Here is a 19967-nt window from a genome sequence, read left to right on the forward strand (position 1 = left end):
TAAGATTTAACATTAACGTACTATTGGTTGTATTTTGTGAAAAGAATATTAGCACAGAGTTGAGAATGAGCAAAGATCTTCAATAGTATATAATAAATGGGTTGTACTTGTATAGCGCTTTTCTACCTTCAAGGTACTCAAAGCGCTTTGACACTACTTCCAATTTCACCCATTCACACACACATTCACACACTAATGGAGGGAGCTGCCATGCAAGGCGCCAACCAGCACCCATCAGGAGCAAGGGTGAAGTGTCTTGCTCAGGACACAACGGACGTGACGATGTTGGTACTAGGTGGGATTTGAACCAGGGACCCTCGGGTTGCACACAGCCACTCTTCCACTGCGCCACGCCGTCCCATATGTACTGAAATCGGAGTCGCTGGCAAACAAGTGTATGACCATAATATAATTGATTGTCAATGAGATTAATTACATTTAAAAATGTCATACTTGAATAACATACAGTTCAAATACTAACATTGTTGGGTAAGACAGAATTTGGTTTTATTCTGAATCCAGTGAAACAGATTGGTGGTTTTAGCTGATATAAAGACTATCAGGTGTTTATATATGTTTATGTTGAAGTATTTGGCAGACGCTTTTATCCAAAGCAACATACATAAAAAATACGTATAAACAATCACTGTAAACATGATCATTTAAGGGAAGAATGTAATAGAAAATATCAATACAAAGTGTCAAGACAGAATAACTGCAGCAACAGAGATACAGGCTATAAAATATATAGATATCTAATATATTCATACATTGCTTATGTAGGATATACGCATGTATATTTAACCTAATCATATTGTTTCTTCAATTTAAAAAAAGATGATCCTTCCCCTTCTCTGGGATTATATTCCCAGTTTTGATCTTGGACGTCTGGTCACTTATGCCAATGGTTCTCACCTTTTTTTAGTGATGTACCCCCTGTGAACATGTTTTAATTCAAGTACATTTTGGGTTGAAAAAAAGAGATAAAGAAGTAAAATACAGCACTCTGTCATCAGTTTCTGATTTATTCAATTGTTTAACAGTGCAAAATGTTGCTCATTTGTAGATGTCTTTCTTGAACTATTTGGAAAAAAAGATATAAAAATAACTAAAAACTTGTTGAAAAATAAACAAGTGATTCAATTATAAATAGAGATTTTTACACATAGAAGTAATCATCAATTTAAAGTGCCCTCTTTGGGGATTCACAAAAAAATAAATCTTTAACATCAATATTTATGGAACATGTCCACAAAAAATCTAGCTGTCAACACTGAATATTGCATTGTTGCACTTTTTTTCATAGTTTATGAACTTACATTCATATTTTGTTGAAGTATTATTCAATAAATATATTTATAAAGGATTTTAGAATTATTGCTATTTTTAGAATATTTAAAAAAAATCTCACGTACCCCTTGGCATACCTTCAAGTACCCCCAGGGGTACGCGTACCCCCATTTCAGAACCACTGACTTATAGCATTCAACAATATTCTATTACTGTTAATCAAAATATAAATGATCAAACTCATGTCCTTTATCATAGTTACACGTATGACAAATGAGTGAAAATGAGTGGTATTCAGTGAGGAAAGATGAATGAAATGTGCTGACAGTTCATTGCTCCTGACAAATGAATTGCACTGAGTGGAGCAGATCACCACTCCAAGATGGCGGCCCCGCGTCTCGACTGCCTACCCTTACAACGTGTCTATGGAGTCCCCAACATAGACGTCATCAACATGCGATCTAAGTACAAGTCAGGAATCAGGAACAACGCAGCAAATGTGCTTGCTCGTTGCTAAATAGTTTTGGGCTACATTACAATGCTAAATAGTTTTGGGCTACATACATTGATAACATGTCCGTTTGTTGGCTTGTCAGTCAGGAGGACACGCACAAACCAATTATGTTGCCCCATCTTCAGCCAGTTGTCCTGGGTCGAGGGCCAGAGACCACCATTAAAGACAAGAAGTGCTCCAGGGAGCAAGGTAAATAAATCCTGTCATTCATTGCTAAAACCTAGTTGTAGTAGTTGACAAACATGGCTAAGGTTTAAGTTAACCCGGAACACGCATGCAGTCACATATGACACATCAACTTCTCTGAAAAGGAGTAGGAATAAGCAAAGGGTATTTAATCCTGACCCTTTTCCAATTCATTGTCCAGTTTATCAATTTGGTTTGCAGCAGTAGTCATTAAAAGCTAAGTACAACATAGCTCGGTTGATGGAGTGGCCGTGCCAGCAACTTGAGGGTTCCAGGTTCGATTCCCACTTCTGCCATCCTAGTCACTGCCGTTGTGTCATTGGGCAAGACACTTTACCCACCTGCTCCCAGTGCCAGCCGCACTGCTTTAAATGCAATTTAGATATTGGGTTTAACTATGTAAAGTGTTTTGAGTCACTAGAGAAAAGCGCTATATAAATATACTTCACTTCACTCACGGTCACTGCTGGACTTTGGTAAAATGTTCCGTAGCAGAACCTCCAGGTTCTGTAACAGCTTCTTCCCTAAGGCCATAAGATTCTTGAACGCATCATATTAATCCCCTCAGTTTCCCCCCAAAAATGAATTACGTGGCTGGAATATAAAGATAATATAACATACATCCATAAACCTGGCTGCATATGCAAAAGTGCAATATATTTATCCGTACAGTAATCTATTTATATCTGCAGCTTATTGCTCTTTTATCCTGCACTACCATGAGCTAAGGCAGGGGTCGGGAACCTTTTTGGCTGAGAGAGCCAAGAAGCCAAACATTTTAAAATGTATTCCCGTAAGAGCCATATAATATTTTTTTTTAACACTGAACACAACTAAACACGTGCATTTTTAAGTAACACCAACATTTCTAAAGTATAATAGGTCTCTTATTCTTTGTAATAACATTGTTATTCTAAAGCTGACTGTGGAGGGGGTGTGGCCTGCGGGCCTACAGCGAAGCAGGGTTTTGCCAGGATTGGCCTTGAAATCAGCGACAGGTGCATAGACGGCACACCTGGGCCTTTTTACCGTCGCTCTGTTATAAGCAGCAGCCAGGAGGAGAGATGGGGTTGGGGCTGTAGCCAGAGCGCGAGCGAGAACCAAAGAGAAAAAGACAATTGCCGGAAAGCAACTGATAAACTTATTGAAAAATAAAACAATATTGTAACCCTGAAACAGGCTCTCATGTCGGTGCTTGGTGGTCTGAAGAACCCCCAGGAGGGCAAGCCCCACACTAACCAATAATAAATAAATAACATCTTACCATTAACGCAACTTCTTGAACAGGTGCGGTAGAAAACGGATGGACGGATTCAAAAATGCATAAGCATGATTTATATTTTGAATGTTAATTTTAACACTGTGATTACAAGTGGAATTATTCATTGCTTATCGTGTTAAGCAATGTCAACTCAGATTTATCCGAGAGCCGGATGCAGTCATCAAAAGAGCCACATCTGGCTCGCGAGCCACAGGTTCCCTACCCCTGAGCTAAGGGAACAGCATTTCGTTGTTATCCGTACTGTAAAGTTCACATTTGAATGACAATAAAACATCTAAGTCTAAAAACAAGGTACAAATACATACAACATACAAACCATCATGAAGGCCAGTGAGGTTCGGTGGACTAAACACCAGGTGAGTCATACATACTTTTTTTTCAACTTTTTTTTTTTTTTACTTAAATTCATATGTTGTTGATTTAGGTTGCACGTTAGAGTTACAGGGGGAAAAAAAGGAGTTTTTTTGCTTTCATACAAACATTATCATAATGATATTATGGTATGATAAATGGGTCCAAAAACTATTTGATAAAGTTGTTAGTAAATACTTTTTGGTCCCATTTACTTTTAACAAAATAAATCAAGTATTGTGAGTGTATATTACATTTCTGTATTTGTATCTGAAGCAGCAATAGGTATCCTCCATGAAAACGTACTTTGTATGACCGCATTCATTTTGTGTTCAAGTCCAGTTTAGAGAAGTATTTCATCTTGGATACAGTATATAATCCTCCATATTGGCAGAAACATTCTTTCATTCAATTTTATTCCAATAAATTAAACAATATTTTTACATCTGACAAAAAAACACCCATAAACGCTGGTTTACTCTAATAAAAATGCAATGTTTGTTATAAATACAGTTTAAAAGAAAAGAAAATAAAAAAATGCTGGCTTCCGCTGTAGAGACCTGTGTCTTGCTAGCTTGAGCACCCCCACTTCTCCCAGTGTGGCGAGTCAGAGTACTGCTGAGGCATTCAACTGCAAGTTGACAATATATCGCCCCCTACCTGGAGGCAGAGGTACTTGCTGTCTCAAAACCTGCCTCTTCCACATGGCAACAAGCATGCGCCCCCTCGCACGCACACGCCCAATACACACTGTGTGCAGCCGTGGAGGCACCGGCTGTGTCTGCCTCACTTCTCATCTGCTGCATTGTTTTGATCAGGAAACATGGAATTTCCGCGATTTTGACCATGAAAATTATCAAAATATACAGGAACCACACCAAAATCACGTAGAAAGCATAAACTAAAAGAGAAACATTAAATCGTATTTTATTACTTCGTTTTGGAACATCTCATGGTTAAGCCACCTCGTGGCAGGTGAGGCACTGTCTCACTTGCCTCCCCTGACAGCACGTCACTGTTGAAGGTATTAAGCTAATAAGTACAAAAAACATTCGTAATACAATAAAAACTAACCATCACACGTGGCTTCCCACTAAAGTGAGCGTGCGTAGCAGTTAAGCTTGTTTAAGAAGCTCTTTTGTAAAGTCAACAGCTGAGGGAACAAAGGATCTTGTGTATCTTCCTGTTATTAGGGGCGTACCTGCATCCTGAGGGCAGGAGTGTCAACTCTGAGAAGAGAGGGTGCTGAGGGTTGACCAGAATGGTCTTTGCCTTCTGGGTGACTCCGGCCTGATAGATGTGGTCCAGGGGGTTCAAGGTTCAAGGTTCCAAAATACTGACACACACGACCACTTCCGCTTCTCATTTTGTAACACAATTTACATCAATGACATACAACAGTTCTCTTAATAAACCGTTAAAGGGGAACATATCACAATTTCAAAAGGGTTAAAAACAATAAAAATCAGTTCCCAGTGGCTTGTTGTATTTTTGGAATTTTTTTTCTAAATTTTACCGGTCCCCGAATATCCCTAAAAAAAGCTTTAAAGTGCTTGATTTTCGCTATTTGCGATGCAACTATCCATTTCCCTGTGACGTCATACAGTGCTGCCAATGTAAACAAACAACGGCGAATACCACAGCAAGATATAGCGACATTAGCTCGGATTCAGACTTGGATTTCAGCGACTTAAGCGATTTAACAGATTACGCATGTATTGAAATGGATGGTTGGAGTACGAAAGTATTGAAGAAGAAACTGAAGCTATTGAGCGAATAGCTATTGACGCTATTCATAGCCATAGCATGGCCGAATAGCTGCGTTAGCATCGCCGGTAAAATGTGCGGACCAAACGATCAGGACTTTCGCATCTCGTGACACTGGAGCAACTTAAATCCTTCGATTGGTGTTTTTTTCGCATTAAATGTGAGTGGAAGGAAACATAATATAGTTGCAAATGCATCTGCAGGTTATCCATACATCTCTGTGCCATGTCTGCTTTAGCACCGCCGGTAAATAGCATGTTAGCATCGATTAGCATAGCATGTTAGCATCGATTAGCTCGCAGTCAACATCAACAAAACTCAGCTTTGTGATCACGTTGACTTTATTGTTGCAAATGCATCTGCAGGTTTTTCATACATCTCTGTGTCATGTCTGCTTTAGCACCGCCGGTAAATAGTATGTTAGCATCCATTAGCATAGTATTTTACCATCGATTAGCTGGCAGTCACACCGCAACCAAATATGTCTGATTAGCACATAAGTCAACATCAACAAAACTCACCTTTGTGATTTCGTTGAATTTATTGTTGCAAATGCATCTGCAGGTTTTTCATACATCTCTGTGTCATGTCTGCTTTAGCACCGCCGGGAAATAGCATGTTAGCATCGATTAGCTGGCAGTCACACCGCAACCAAATATGTCTGATTAGCACATAAGTCAACATCAACAAAACTCACCTTTTTGATTTCGTACAATTTATCGTTGCAAATGCATCTGCAGGTTATCCATACATCTCTGTGTCATTTCTGTCATCGCCGGTAAAATGTGGAGACACTCTGGCACATTCAATTGGAGTCTGGCGGCAGACACTTTCGCATCTTCGGGCCAGTGGTGCAACTTGAATCCCTCCCTGTTAGTGTTGTTACACCCTCCGACAACACACCAACGAGGCATGATGTCTCCAAGGTTCCAAAAAATAGTCGAAAAAACGGAAAATAACAGAGCTGAGATCCGGTGTTTGTAATGTGTTGAAACTGAAAATGGCGGTAAACAGAAAGGTGTTTAATTCGCCAAAATTCACCCATTTAGAGTTCGAAAATCGGTTAAAAAAATATATGGTCTTTTTTCTGCACCATCAAGGTATATATCGACGCTTACATAGGTCTGGTGATAATGTTCCCCTTTAAGTCCGTTATAATTCCCATACTGAGATGAATAATATCTCAAATTCTATAAGGTTTGAAACGTTGATTAAACTCTTCTTTATGGTACTTGTGCAAACACTTTGTCCAAAGAGCCTCTTAAAGTGGATCATGTTATTAGATTGTTTATTAAACCATTCCATAATTGAATTCCTTATACTGATATGCTCAAGGTCTTAATTTTTGTACATGCATACACATGTTTTAAATTAGATTTTTCTCTTATTTCTTTTGTGTTGAGAATAATTGTAGTACATTCCAAAATCATTGAATTTCAATATTTTGCATTTAATACATAAAGGGTTTGTGGTTTCTCTCTATCCAACATTATGTATTACTTGAACTGACTTATTTTGCTACACGGTTAGTGAGTGAAGCATACCACTATAGGTATTAGTTCCTAATGTACAAACCCTGTTTCCATATGAGTTGGGAAATTGTGTTAGATGTAAATATAAACGGAATACAATGACTTACAAATCCTTTTCAACCCATATTCAGTTGAATATGCTACAGAGACAACATATTTGATGTTCAAACTGATAAACATTTTTTCTTTTTTGCAAACAATCATCCATCCATCCATCCATTTTCTACCGCTTATTCCCTTTCGGGGTCGCGGGGGGCGCTGGCGCCTATCTCAGCTACAATCGGGCGGAATTAACTTTAGAATTTGATGCCAGCAACACGTGACAAAGAAGTTGGAAAAGGTGGCAATAAATACTGATAAAGTTGTGGAATGCTCATCAAACACTTATTTGGAACATCCCACAGGCGTGAAGGCTAATTGGGAACAGGTGGGTGCCATGATTGGGTATAAAAACAGCTTCCCAAAAATGCTCAGTCTTTCACAAGAAAGGATGGGGCGAGGTACACCCCTTTGTCCACAACTGCGTGAGCAAATAGTCAAACAGTTTAAGAACAACGTTTCTCAAAGTGCAATTGCAAGAAATTTAGGGATTTCAACATCTACGCTCCATAATATCATCAAAAGGTTCAGAGAATCTGGAGAACTCACTCCACGTACGCGGCATTGTCGGAAACCAACATTGAATGACCGTGACCTTCGATCCCTCAGACGGCACTGTATCAAACACCGACATCAATCTCTAAAGGATATCACCACATGGGCTCAGGAACACTTCAGAAAACCACTGTCACTAAATATAGTTTGTCGCTACATCTGTGAGTGCAAGTTAAAGCGCTACTATGCAAAGCGATAGCAATTTATCAACAACATCCGGAAGCGCCGCCGGCTTCTCTGGGCCCGAGATCATCTAAGATGGACTGATGCAAAGTGGAAAAGTGTTCTGTGGTCTGACGAGTCCACATTTCAAATTGTTTTTGGAAATATTCGACATGGTGTCATCCGGACCAAAGGGGAAGCGAACCATCCAGATTGTTAACGACACAAAGTTGAAAAGCCAGCATCTGTGATGGTATGGGGGTGCATTAGTGCCCAAGGCATGGGTAACTTACACAGCTGTGAAGGCACCATTAATGCTGAAAGGTACATACAGATTTTTGAACAACATATGCTGCCATCTACGCGCCGTCTTTTTCATGGACGCCCCTGCTTATTTCAGCAAGACAATGCCAAGCCACATTCAGCACGTGTTACAACAGCGTGACTTTGTAAAAAAAGAGTGCGGGTACTTTCCTGGCCCGCCTGCAGTCCAGACCTGTCTCCCATCTAACACAATTTCCCAACTCATATGGAAACAGGGTTTGTACATGATGTCAATGAAATTCACATGTGAAGTAATCATTTTAAATGTTGTCCCTTTGCACCCAGTCGAATTGAAAGCCGACTGCAACAAATGCCTGGTCAGTGTTAAGCAGGTAAGACGACAACAACGTACGGCCTAGACAATGGCTGTTTGCATATCACTAAATCAACTCACACGGATTTCTTTCTTCTCATTGTTTTAACAAAGCTGGGCGTCAACCCCACCTGCATAGGCTCCCAGGTGTTGGGTCGCGGGAAGGAGGGGGAAATGAAGGCCGGAGAGTTGCTTTACATTGTCAATGAGCTGCACCCCTACACCGTACAGTTCAAGGAAGACAGCGGGGGGCTTTTCGGAAGCCGCAAAAGACCACGAGAGATGTCTCCAGCGGAGAAAGAAACCCACAAAGAGGCTGCGAGTGTGAAGGCGGCCAAACAGACAGAAGAATTATCCAGTGTGAGAAGTGTAAGAAACTATTACTAGGGACCGATGTCCCTTTGGGACAAAGGACCCTATTGAATTTCTAGCATTTTATTATTATTCTTTATTCTTTATTATTATACCGCCGCCTCTTTGAGCTGTAATTTGACCCCCTTAACATGCTTCAAAACTCACCAATTGGCCACACACATCAGGACTGGCGAAAATTGCGATCTAATCAAAAACCAAACCCCAAAACTCAAAACTGCGCTCTAGCGCCCCCCTAGGAAGAAAACACAGACACAAAACTGCCTCTAACTCGCAGTAGGAATGTCGTAGACACATGAAACAAAAACCTCTATGTAGGTCTCACTTAGACCTATATTTCATGTACTGACAACCCCCAGCAAAAATCAACAAAAAGTTTGCAATTCCCCCTTCAAAACAAAAGTTGTGTAAAAACAGTCAGCTTTTTTCAAACATTATCTCCTCTGAGCGCGTTTCTCGTGTCGGCTTCAAATAAGCACAGGAGAGAGATTGAACCCTCCTGATTAAAAGTTGATTACTGCTCCGGTTTGGATTTTATGAGCTCTGCTGCTGGTGCGCTGCTGCCGTCTCAAGATGGCGGCACCCTGCTCAGACAAAACTGTCTCTAACTTGGAGTAGGAATGTCAGAGACACATGAAACCAAAACCTCTATGTAGGTCTCACTTAGATCTTCAGTATATTATATACACTGACAACCCTCAGCTAAAATCAACAGGAAGTTTGCCATTCCCCATTCAATACAAAAGCTTCTCTCCATTCGCAATACATTAGAGTCTCAAGAGGGCAGCACCCTGCTCAGACAAAACTACCTCTGACTCCCAGTAGGAAAGTCAAAGAAACATGAAACACAAACCTATATGTAGGTCTCACTTAGACCTGTATTTCATATAGTGACAACCCCCAGCAAAAATCAACAGGAAGTTTGCAATTCCCTCTTAAATACAAAAGATGGCTATAAATACTCGGTCCCGTCCATCGCTGCTTGCCGCTTTAATTATACTTACAAGTGCCTTATTTTACCAGTTATTTTTGGTAATTAGTTACAACCTAATCACTATGGCAAGTTCAAGGGCAAGTATGCCTAATTAATTCTGTATTAAGTATAGTGGCCTCAACTGCAGAGAGTAGCAGGTGTCTATTTGGGAATAATACTATTTTTTCCGATAAAGGGGTCATATTACGATTTGTTTTCTGCATTTAAAAGACTTCCTTGTGGTCTACAAAACATGTAATGGCGGTTGTGGGGTCAAAATCCATTGCTATTCTGTATACAGTAAGATACATGCTGAATAAGACATGTCTGCATATGTTATATTCTTTTATTTTTCCATATTTAACATATTATGTTGAAGTTTAGGGGAATGTTTATAAGACAAACCTAAAGCCGATAGTTAAACTTAAAAATAAGAGTCATTAGAATAATACACAAAGCGTGCTACTGTGAACATACCAATCCATTATTTATAAGTTCTAATGTGTTCGAATTTTCAGATATTTTGTTTTTAAAAACAATAGAAATTGTGTTTGGAGTAAAGAACAACAGCCTTCCAGCTTTTATTCTTAGCTTCTTTTTAATTAAGAGGAGAAAACTATCATTTATGGGGGATATTGATTTTTTTAAATAAATAAATCAATCAATCAATCAATCAATCAATGTTTATTTATATAGCCCTAAATCACAAATGTCTCAAAGGACTGTACAAACAATTACGACTACGACATCCTCGGAAGAACCCACAAATAGGTAAAGTAAGAAGGAATATAAAATACAAATGTATTTCAGTTTTAGGAGTTAAATGGTGGAACAAGCTCAGTGATGAGCTGAAGACATGTAGTTCTTTGTTAAGCTTTAAGAAAACCTTGAAAGGTGAAATAATTGAAAATATAAAATATAGTAATGATTACTTTCATCCCATTGAATTTTTTAACGATGTTCCAGGCAATCTAATTTTCAGTGATGGTATCGGATAGGCAAATATAAGTTTGGCTTCAGCCTACTCCTTTTTCAGTCATTCTTTTTCTGTGTATATGTGTATGATTTTTAAATATGTTCATCTGTACTGTTAAACTGCTCACACAAAATGGTCGATTGTTGATTTTATGACACAAATAAACTTATTTCATTCATTCAAAATGTTGCATAGGTAATTATTTACAGACAGTTTTCAGGCTGCTTTCTGACAGTCTTTTCAGGATGCGCCGTTTTGCTGGCGGTCTTATTTACGTGCCTCAGACATAAAACAAGTACATGTGTTGCAGGAAAGTGTTGGCCATTGGAGCCAAGGCTTGAAAGCTTCAATGCAGGACCCCAACATGCAGGTGCTTTTTTCGCTTTGAAATGTATCAATTTGAGGACTCCATTGATGGCACGGTGACATCATCATCTCTGAATTGTTCATGTAGGTGTACAAGGACGATCAAGTGGTGGTCATCAAAGACAAATACCCCAAGGCGCGTTACCATTGGCTGGTCCTGCCGTGGGTGTCCATTGTCAGCCTGAAGGCCCTGCGCAAGGAGCACTGCGGCCTGCTGCGCCACATGCACAGCGTGGCTGAGCAGATGGTGCGACAGTGCCCACAGGCCAGGTCCTTGGACTTCCGCAGTGGCTACCACGCCATTCCCAGTATGAAGTAAGGTTTGGAGTTGTGGGGGGAAAAAAAATTGATATTCAGAATAATCCCGATTCTTATTTGTAACGATTATTGAAAAAACTCAAAAATATATATTTTTTTATAATCCGTCCTGTCTAGCCACTCAGGAAAATAATATTGTTGATGTAGATCAGGGGTGCCCATTACTTTCATGGCGAGCTACCAGTCAATGGCATGGGTGTCAGGTATTAAAAAAAATCGACCTAAAAATGAGCAATCATCAATCTTCACCAAAACGTGACTTTGGTCACTTGATTGTCATTCACGGCGCCCGAGGGTCTTGAGGGATGACACTGGCTGCTGCCAGATTGTTAAGAAAATATGACCGACAGGAAGGCGAGAAACACTTTTTATTTCAACCGTACCTCCCGTCAAAAGCCTAAAGACTACGTTAGGTTAGGCTGCTAGATCAATATTTTAAAAAATGACCGACAGGAAGGCGAGAAACACTTTTTATTTCAACCGTACCTCCCGTCAAAAGCCTAAAGAGTACGTTAGGTTAGGCTGCTAGATCAATATTTTAAAAAATGACCGACAGGAAGGCGAGAAACTCTTTTTATTTCAACCATACCTCCCGTCAAAAGCCTAAAGACTGACCGCACGGTTCCTGTCTTCACAATAAAAGCTCTGCCTCCTCTAGCCTGCGCTAACAGAACAAGGGTTTCAGGAAGCTAGCGCTCGCAAGCTCCTGTTTGCCGCCAATGTACTTCTTGTAAAGTGCATAAAAAGGAGTGTGAAAGCTGGACAAACAAAAAGCAAGCACTTTCATGTGGTATTGGAAAGAAATAAGGACTTTTTGTCTCCTCCATGTGAAAAAGTGGAGGTTATCATCACTACTGTCTGATTCCAATCAATGCAAGTCATCACAATCATACCAACTTATATTCTTGTCTTCATGAAAGAAAGGAATGTTTAACATGCTTGTATTATCATCAAACACATTTCACTTGTTCACCTCTCTTTCATAAATAAATGAATATAGATGATATATATGAATAATAATAATAATAATAATGGATTAGATTTATATCGCGCTTTTCTATTGTTATATACTCAAAGCGCTCACAGAGAAGTGGGATCCCATCATTCATTCACACCTGGTGGTGGTAAGCTACATCTGTAGCCACGGCTGCCCTGGGGTAGACTGATGGAAGCGTGGCTGCCAGTTTGCGCCTACGGCCCCTCCGACCACCACCAATCATTCATTCATCATTCATTCACCAGTGTGAGCGGCACTGGGGGCAAGGGTGAAGTGTCCTGCCCAAGGACACAACAGCAGTGATTTTGGATGTCAATAGGTGGGATGCGAACTTGCAACCCTCAGGTTTCTTGCACGGCCGCTCTACCCACTACGCCATGCCGCCCCGAATGAGGTAGATGCCCTCCACTTGGTACATTGAAAAGTAGCTGGCCTGCAGAAAAAAGTGCGGCCATCCCAGATGCAGATGATTTATTTTTATGCCCCTTTTTATTCACTGGCTTTTAACCCAGAATGAGACTTTAAACTGTTTTTAACTTTTTAATTGTTTTTTATCTAACAAATTGTTCCTAGGATAATTTGTATATGCTTTTTCAATGTGTATTTTACTTCTGTTTTAAATGTTATTTTTTAGTTTGTCCTTTGCCTCTATTTCTTTGTGGCGTACAGCCCTTTGTTCTTCAATAGTGGTTGTTTTTAAAGGGCTTTATAAATAACGTTGGTATGGTATCTATAGCTGCTGTATATATCCATCCCATCCATTTTCTACCGTTTATTCCCTTTTGGGGTCGCGGAGGGCGCTGGCGCCTATCTCAGCTACAATCGGGCGGAAGGCGGGGTACACCCTGGACAAGTCGCCACCTCATTACTTTAGAAAAACAGAAGTGTGGGATACTTCTCTTGTTGTCTTATTTGATGTTTGGGTAGAATTGTATTCAACAAAACCATTTTTCTTTTAGGAAATATAGAAATTGATTAGAGCTGTTTATCCATTTAAAGGAAGAATGTAGTTCATCATAAACCTGTATTGAAATTAAATTAAAATCGAGAATGGTTTTAAATCTATTTTTGAATAGAATCGTTACCCTCAGGAATCGATTCGTGTGGCAGGCAAAGATTCACACTTGAAACACTTTCAACCTGAATCAACACAGTAGTTAAAACTATGATCAATGTTAATTACAAACTAAATGTGGGATATAAATAATAATGGAAGTACAAACCCCGTTTCCATATGAGTTGGGATATTGTGTTAGATGTAAATATAAACAGAATACAATGATTTGCAAATCCTTTTCAACCTATATTCAGTTGAATATGCTACAAAGACAACATATTTGATGTTCAAACTGATAAATGTTTTTCATTTTGCAAATAATCATTAACTTTAGGAACTGATGCCAGCAACTCGTGACAAAGAAGTTGGGAAAGGTGGCAATAAATACTGATAAAGTTGAGGAATGCTCATCAAACACTTATTTGGAACATCCCACAGGTGTGCAGGCTAATTGGGAACAGGTGGGTGCCATGATTGGGTATAAAAACAGCTTCCCAAAAAATGCTCAGTCTTTCACAAGAAAGGATGGGGCGAGGTACACCCCTTTATCCTCAACTGCGGGAGCAAATAGTCAGACAGTTTAAGAACAACATTTCTCAAAGTGCAATTGCAAGAAATGTAGGGATTTCAACCTCTACGCTCCATAATATCACCAAAAGGTTCAGAGAATCTGGAGAAATCACTCCACGTAAGCGGCATGGCCGGAAACCAACATCAATCTCTAAAGGATATCACCACATGGGCTCAGGAACACTTCAGAAAACCACTGTCAGTAACTAAAGTTGGTCGCTACATCTGTAAGTGCAAGTTAAAGCTCTACTATGCAAAGCGAAAGCCATTTATCAACAATGATGAATGTACAACTGTTTTTTTATGTAAAACTGTTTGTTTACTTTGTTGACCACTGACCGAAGACTTAATAAAGTAAAGATAAAGATGAGAGTTGAGTCAGAAAGAAAATAAGCCCCTCTTCTCTCTCAGCCATGTGCACCTCCACGTGATCAGCCAAGACTTTGACTCTCCTTGCCTGAAGAACAAAAAGCACTGGAACTCCTTCACCACGGAATATTTCATCAATTCCCAGGGTGAGAGAAATGTCTTTTGTCGGAAATAGCAAGTCCTGTCCGAATAAACTGTTCTTTGTTTTTTTTTTTTTGTTCGATTCCTCCGCAGACGTGATCGGCATGCTTGAAAGCGATGGAAGGGTGACGGTCAGAGAAGGCACCAGTGACTTGTTGAAAGCACCCCTCAGGTGCCACCTGTGTCGCCACCAGCTTGCCACTATCCCTGCTTTGAAACAGCATCTGAAGTCTCACTTTCCAAGCTGAGAGTGACGCCCTCAAACGCAACACAGTCGTCATAGGTTAGGGGTGTCACAACTTTTTCAATGTAGGTTCAACATCTTTCAAGCAGCGGAATGTACAGTGGGACCTCCATTTACCAACCTAATTGGTTCTTGAACAGGGTTCGTAAATCGAAAAGTTCGTATAGTGGAGCAGTTTTCTTCATAGGAAACAGCCTTGACGAAAGTCCATGTTTTAGTGAAGGTTTGTAGACTTTGAACACAACTATCTTTTTATGAACAAGCCAAAACAACGACAAGCTGAACTTCTGTATGCGCTGCTCTGCCAACACACACACACACACACACACACACACACACACACACACACACACACACACACACACACACACACAAAAGTCCCTTTGGTGCCCTCACAAAGAATTACAAATCACAAAAATCTTTCACTTTAAGAAGCCAAAACAAAAACATAGACAATCTGCTGTCTTATGTATGCGCTGCTCTGCCAACATGCGCACACACGCAGAAGTCCCTTTGGTGCCCTCACAAACAATTAGAAATCACAATAATCTTTCACTTTAACAAGCCTAAAGAACGACAATCTGCTGTCTTATGTATGCGCTGCTCTGCCAACACACGCACACACGCGCTGAAGTCCCTTTGGTGCCCTCACAAACAATTAGAAATCACAAAAATCTTTCACTTTAACAACCATATTGTGACGATAATAAACATTTAAAATGTAAAATTCACTTACTATAACATCAGCAAAGTAGGAACTGACAAGAAAAGAGCAGACAGACAGAGGGAGAGAACAAAGGACCGGGTGGAGGGGTTGTGTGTGCGCTTGAAAGAGGCGCAGCTGAATGAGAAGTAGCTCGTCTCCTCCGCTGTGAAATAAGTCTGCTTTGGCATATTTTTCCAGAAAAGTCTGGTGTCATCACAATTAATACTTGTTGTGGTACAAAGCCTGCTTTGTTGATTCTTCCATACTTGTGAGCGCCATTATTGTACTACTTGCAAATAGTTGTCTTTAAACTCCACAGCAATTCCCTCCTTTGTTCCCTCGCCTGTTGTCTTTTTGGGACTCATATTGACTTAGCAAAATGGCCAAAACTTGTCATAAAGCAAAAAACACGCACGCTAAAGCGCTGAGAAGTGACTAGTAGTGTACTGCGCAGCAAGTAACCTGGAAGGCTCCGCCTCCTAAAAATTCGGCACCCTGCTTTTTGCCTGCAGGCGGGACACAAAATGAAGTGTTCGCACACATTGGGCTCCATCGAAAAGTTTGGAAAATCGAAAAGTTTGCAAATAAAGGGGTTTGTAAATGGAGGTTCCAGTGTACTTGAATAAAAAAACAGTTTTCTGTGATGAAGGAAAATGTCCAATCCAAAAAAATAGTTGCAGAACATGCAGTCGGACAATAAATAAGCTGCATCTTGGGGCCACATCTTGGACACCCATGTCATACCTTCATTAGGAAACACTCTACGTTGATTGGACCTTTTACACAAATTTAATCAATTTGTTTGTTTAGATTAAAGAAGTAAAAAAGGATAGTGTCCATTAAAGCTGTCCTCAAAGAGTCAAAGACTGGACAATTCAGTTTGGAGGTATCTTCTTGCCAAAGTTTATGACCCTTTCCCGGGCTCAAATGTAAAAACTGTTACGATGTTTACTTCCTCTATTTCATGGGTGTCAAACTCTGGCCCGCGGGCCAAATTTGGCCCGCCGTGTAATTTCATCTGGCCCTTGAGGCAGTGTCAAATTAACATTAGAGCTGGCCCGCCGGTATTATACAGCGGCGGTGCCGCTGTAACACCGCATTCATCGCTAATACTCATACTTCCCAACCCTCCCAATTTTCCCGATAGACTCCCGTTTTTTCAGTGTCCCTCTTGAAAATCTTCCGGGCAACCATTCTCCCAAATTTCTCCCGATTTCCACCCAGACAACAATATTGGGGGCGTGCCTTAAAAGCACTGCCTTTAGCGTCCTCTACAACCTGTCATCACATCCGCTTTTCCTCCTTACAAACAGCGTGCCGGCCGAGTCACGTAATATATGCGGCTTTTCACACACACAAGTAAATGCAACGCATACTTGGTCAACAGCCATACAGGTCACACTGAGGGTGGCCGTATAAACAACTTTAACATGGTTACAAATATGCGCCACACTGTGAACCCACACCAAACAAGAATGACAAACACATTTTGGAAGAACATCCGCACCCTAACACAACATAAACACAACAGAACAAATACCCAGAACACCTTGCAGCACTAACTCTTACGGGACACTAAAAAAATACACCACCCGCTACCAACAAAACAATTTTATTTTCAAATGTATTAGCCTGTGGAAAAAGTTAATGTTGATATTTACCTCAGAAGGCTGCAAATAGAAAAGAGGCATTCATTTTTTTATTTAAATTTTCTTTAATATGTCATTGATATTTTTTCGTTTGTTTTTTGAAAGTTTATTTTGCACTATTAAGTTATATACGCGTTGCTTGTTCCATATTCAGTGTTAAAGCAAATCAGTGCAGCAAACTGAGCAAGAATTAACGTTTTATTTATGCAATATCTTTTGCTACTTCAAGGCTTGAATGTTTGATTCATTCATTATTATTTTATTTTCAAATTTATTATTAGCCTGTTGAAAAAGTTTATTTTGATCTTTACGTCAGAGGGCTGCAAATAGAAAAGAGGCATTCAATTTTTACTATAATTTTATTTGATATGCCATTGATATTTTTCAATTATTATTGTTATTATTTGAAACTCGATTTTGCATGTCACTATACAGTTATATAAGCTTTGCTTGTTCAATGTTTAATGCAAAACTTGTTTGGGTCACTATTAAAAGGTTAATTCGTTCAACCTTGGCCCGCAGCTTCGATCAGTTTTAAATTTTGGCCCACTCTGTATTTGAGTTTGACACCCCTGCTCTATTTAGTCAAGTTTGATTTCCTCTTGGTGATGTGGCAGAACCGAGGACTTTACAAACGGTGTTTTAGCCTTTTTTTTGAGGTAAAAAAGTTGAAAATCAGATCTTTGTTTTGCTCACTTTAACAAAGACTGTAATCCTTGAATTAACTGTGGAATATTCAAATGAGAAGTTCAAATACAATTCTGCGTAGGGTCCCAATTTAGCCCGAAGACCTCACTTATGTTGATATCTGAACCCAGGAAGTGTTGCTGGAACTTTAGTGCTGCCAGCAGCTCTCCCGTCCAAAGGCAAAACCCAGTAACTCAATTTTGGTCAAGGCTGAGCTGATAATAATTTTGGAGTTCCTAGGTGATATGCTTTACATTAGTGTATGCGATATTGTAATTTGTTCCGTAAGTAAGCTGTTACGCGCATGGCAGGACCTAGCAACTACCACATAACCGCGTAGATACAACAGAAAAACCTAGTATCTCAAGGGACCAATCTGAGCTTCTTTGTCAGTCACCTTAATGTCTTTAATGAGACGGTCGACCTGATTATGTGATATTATGGCACGAGGGGATATTTGGAAGATTGGACGAGGACGTCGCAAGTCCCTTCATTAAATGTATTGTTATTGATTCTTCCCCTTGCATACTCTTTTGGGCAGATAACTGTGGAGGTCGAAATAAAAACTGGACGCTGTACAGGGCTCTTGCCCAATGTGCAAACACAGATTGGGGCCCACCCGAGATTGTAATAAAATATTTGGAGAAAGGGTACACGTTCATGAGAGCAGATTCAATCCATGGCTCAATCGGCAAGAAAATGAAAGCTCAAGAAAACATCTATACGTTTGATGACTTTGTAGATCTTTGTAAGACAGCATCAAGATAGATTGGTTTTCCTTTGTTTTCTCAAAATCAGCTAGAAGTGAGTTACTAGGTTTTGCCTTTGGACGGGAGAGCTGGGGGCTTGCAACACGCACTGCTCTCGCCACACAGCAGAGGGCGCTGTTTCTTCTCTTTTACTCTGGATGGACAATATTTTTATAACGCTTTTTTCCCCCTAAGATGAATTCAAATAGTATATTTTCCATATTGATTAGGTTGAACCTTTTTTCAGCAAAATTCCCGTATGGAAAGCAGTGGAAAGTATTTTTGTTTGGAAAATAAAGAGACGTAAAACACAACAGCATTAGTGTTATGATTTATTGCTGTCCAAAACTGTCTTTCTTTAAATATTCAGAATAAAAATATTAATAAAATAAAGATTTGTGCACATAAAGCAGCCCTAGGCAATTATTTTTACTCGGTGGGCCAGATTTAGATTAAAAAAAAGGTGTGTCTGGGGGCTGGTATATCTATTTTTAGGAACACTCATACAAAACCTCACAATAATGATTGGAAGCTAAAAACATTATGACAGAGCGCCTTAAAAAACGGAATGGAATTTGACATTTTTCTTACTGAATGAGACCTAGAATGTACTTGAAAATAAAGCATATGGGATTTACAATATTAACTATGAATGATAAAACACTGAATATTGACAACATATATTGCAATCAACCAAAATGCAACATAGTGAAATATGAACGCGAAGGGTAAAAAAAACCCCACCTACAATCATACTGGCCAAAGTAACTAATTAGATGACCATAGTAACTAATTAGATGACCATAGTAACTAATTAATTACATAGTAACTAGTATAACCTGCATATTCCAAGTATTGAATGACTTAGTATAGTTGAAGACTATACTAAGGTCATTATAAAAGATGAGTGCACATCATAATGGCAGCTACACTTTACATCTTAAACATCTAAAAGTATTATTTGGGAATGTCCGGCGGGCCACTTTGAAAAGCCTAATGGGCCCCATGTGGCCCCCGGGCCTTCATTTGCCCCGGTCTGACATAAAGTAATCATGAACTCAAAGTGCTTTCTTCTGGGATTATAATAAAGATGTTTTCTTATATGCTACAACAACTATAAATATATATTTCTCAGTTGCAATGTTATGTACAGTAAGGGAGTCAACCGACAAAACTGGCAAAGTATTAAATACTTGTTGATTTTTAGAATGACAGAGCATAACTTTTATATATTGTGATTGACCACATGCTGTACTTACTCATCTGCAGAGAGCACCAGGCATGCACTACTGACTATGTTAATACAGGGATGTCCAAAGTGTGGCCCGCCTCTAATCTTTTACCGGGCTGTGGCACATTCTGCAAATACTATTAAAAAAACATAAAAAAGTGAAATGAAATCTTTAAATCTATCATTA

The 19967-nt window shown here is 39.6% G+C and overlaps 1 protein-coding gene across 2 annotated transcripts; it reads left to right on the forward strand.

The window, feature by feature from the left end:
• The first annotated feature begins 1722 nt into the window (after nucleotides 1-1722).
• aptx (aprataxin) lies at nucleotides 1723-18863 on the forward strand. 2 transcript variants are annotated; one of them, XM_061880801.1, is made up of 7 exons: nucleotides 1725-1993; nucleotides 8348-8394; nucleotides 8490-8744; nucleotides 11007-11066; nucleotides 11151-11377; nucleotides 14416-14519; nucleotides 14608-18863. In XM_061880801.1, the coding sequence occupies exons 1-7, from the start codon at nucleotides 1864-1866 to the stop codon at nucleotides 14760-14762; spliced, it is 978 nt and encodes a 325-aa protein (XP_061736785.1). In that variant the 5' UTR covers nucleotides 1725-1863; the 3' UTR covers nucleotides 14763-18863. The 2 variants fall into 2 exon arrangements, with proteins under 2 accessions (XP_061736786.1, XP_061736785.1); XM_061880802.1 differs by lacking the exon at nucleotides 8348-8394 and having other exon boundaries at nucleotides 1723-1993; nucleotides 8607-8744.
• The last annotated feature ends 1104 nt before the right edge of the window (nucleotides 18864-19967 follow it).

The sequence above is a fragment of the Nerophis ophidion genome, linkage group LG20, assembly GCF_033978795.1.
Source record: "Nerophis ophidion isolate RoL-2023_Sa linkage group LG20, RoL_Noph_v1.0, whole genome shotgun sequence".
Classification (NCBI taxonomy): Eukaryota; Metazoa; Chordata; class Actinopteri; order Syngnathiformes; family Syngnathidae; genus Nerophis; species Nerophis ophidion.

Bases quoted from the DNA above. Each gene is read 5' to 3' on its own strand.
- aptx (XM_061880801.1), top strand. From the start codon at position 1,864: ATGTCCGTTTGTTGGCTTGTCAGTCAGGAGGACACGCACAAACCAATT. The intron at 11,378-14,415 runs GTAAGGTTTGGA...CTTCTCTCTCAG, and splicing joins CACGCCATTCCCAGTATGAA to CCATGTGCACCTCCACGTGA. The intron at 14,520-14,607 runs GTGAGAGAAATG...ATTCCTCCGCAG, and splicing joins ATATTTCATCAATTCCCAGG to ACGTGATCGGCATGCTTGAA.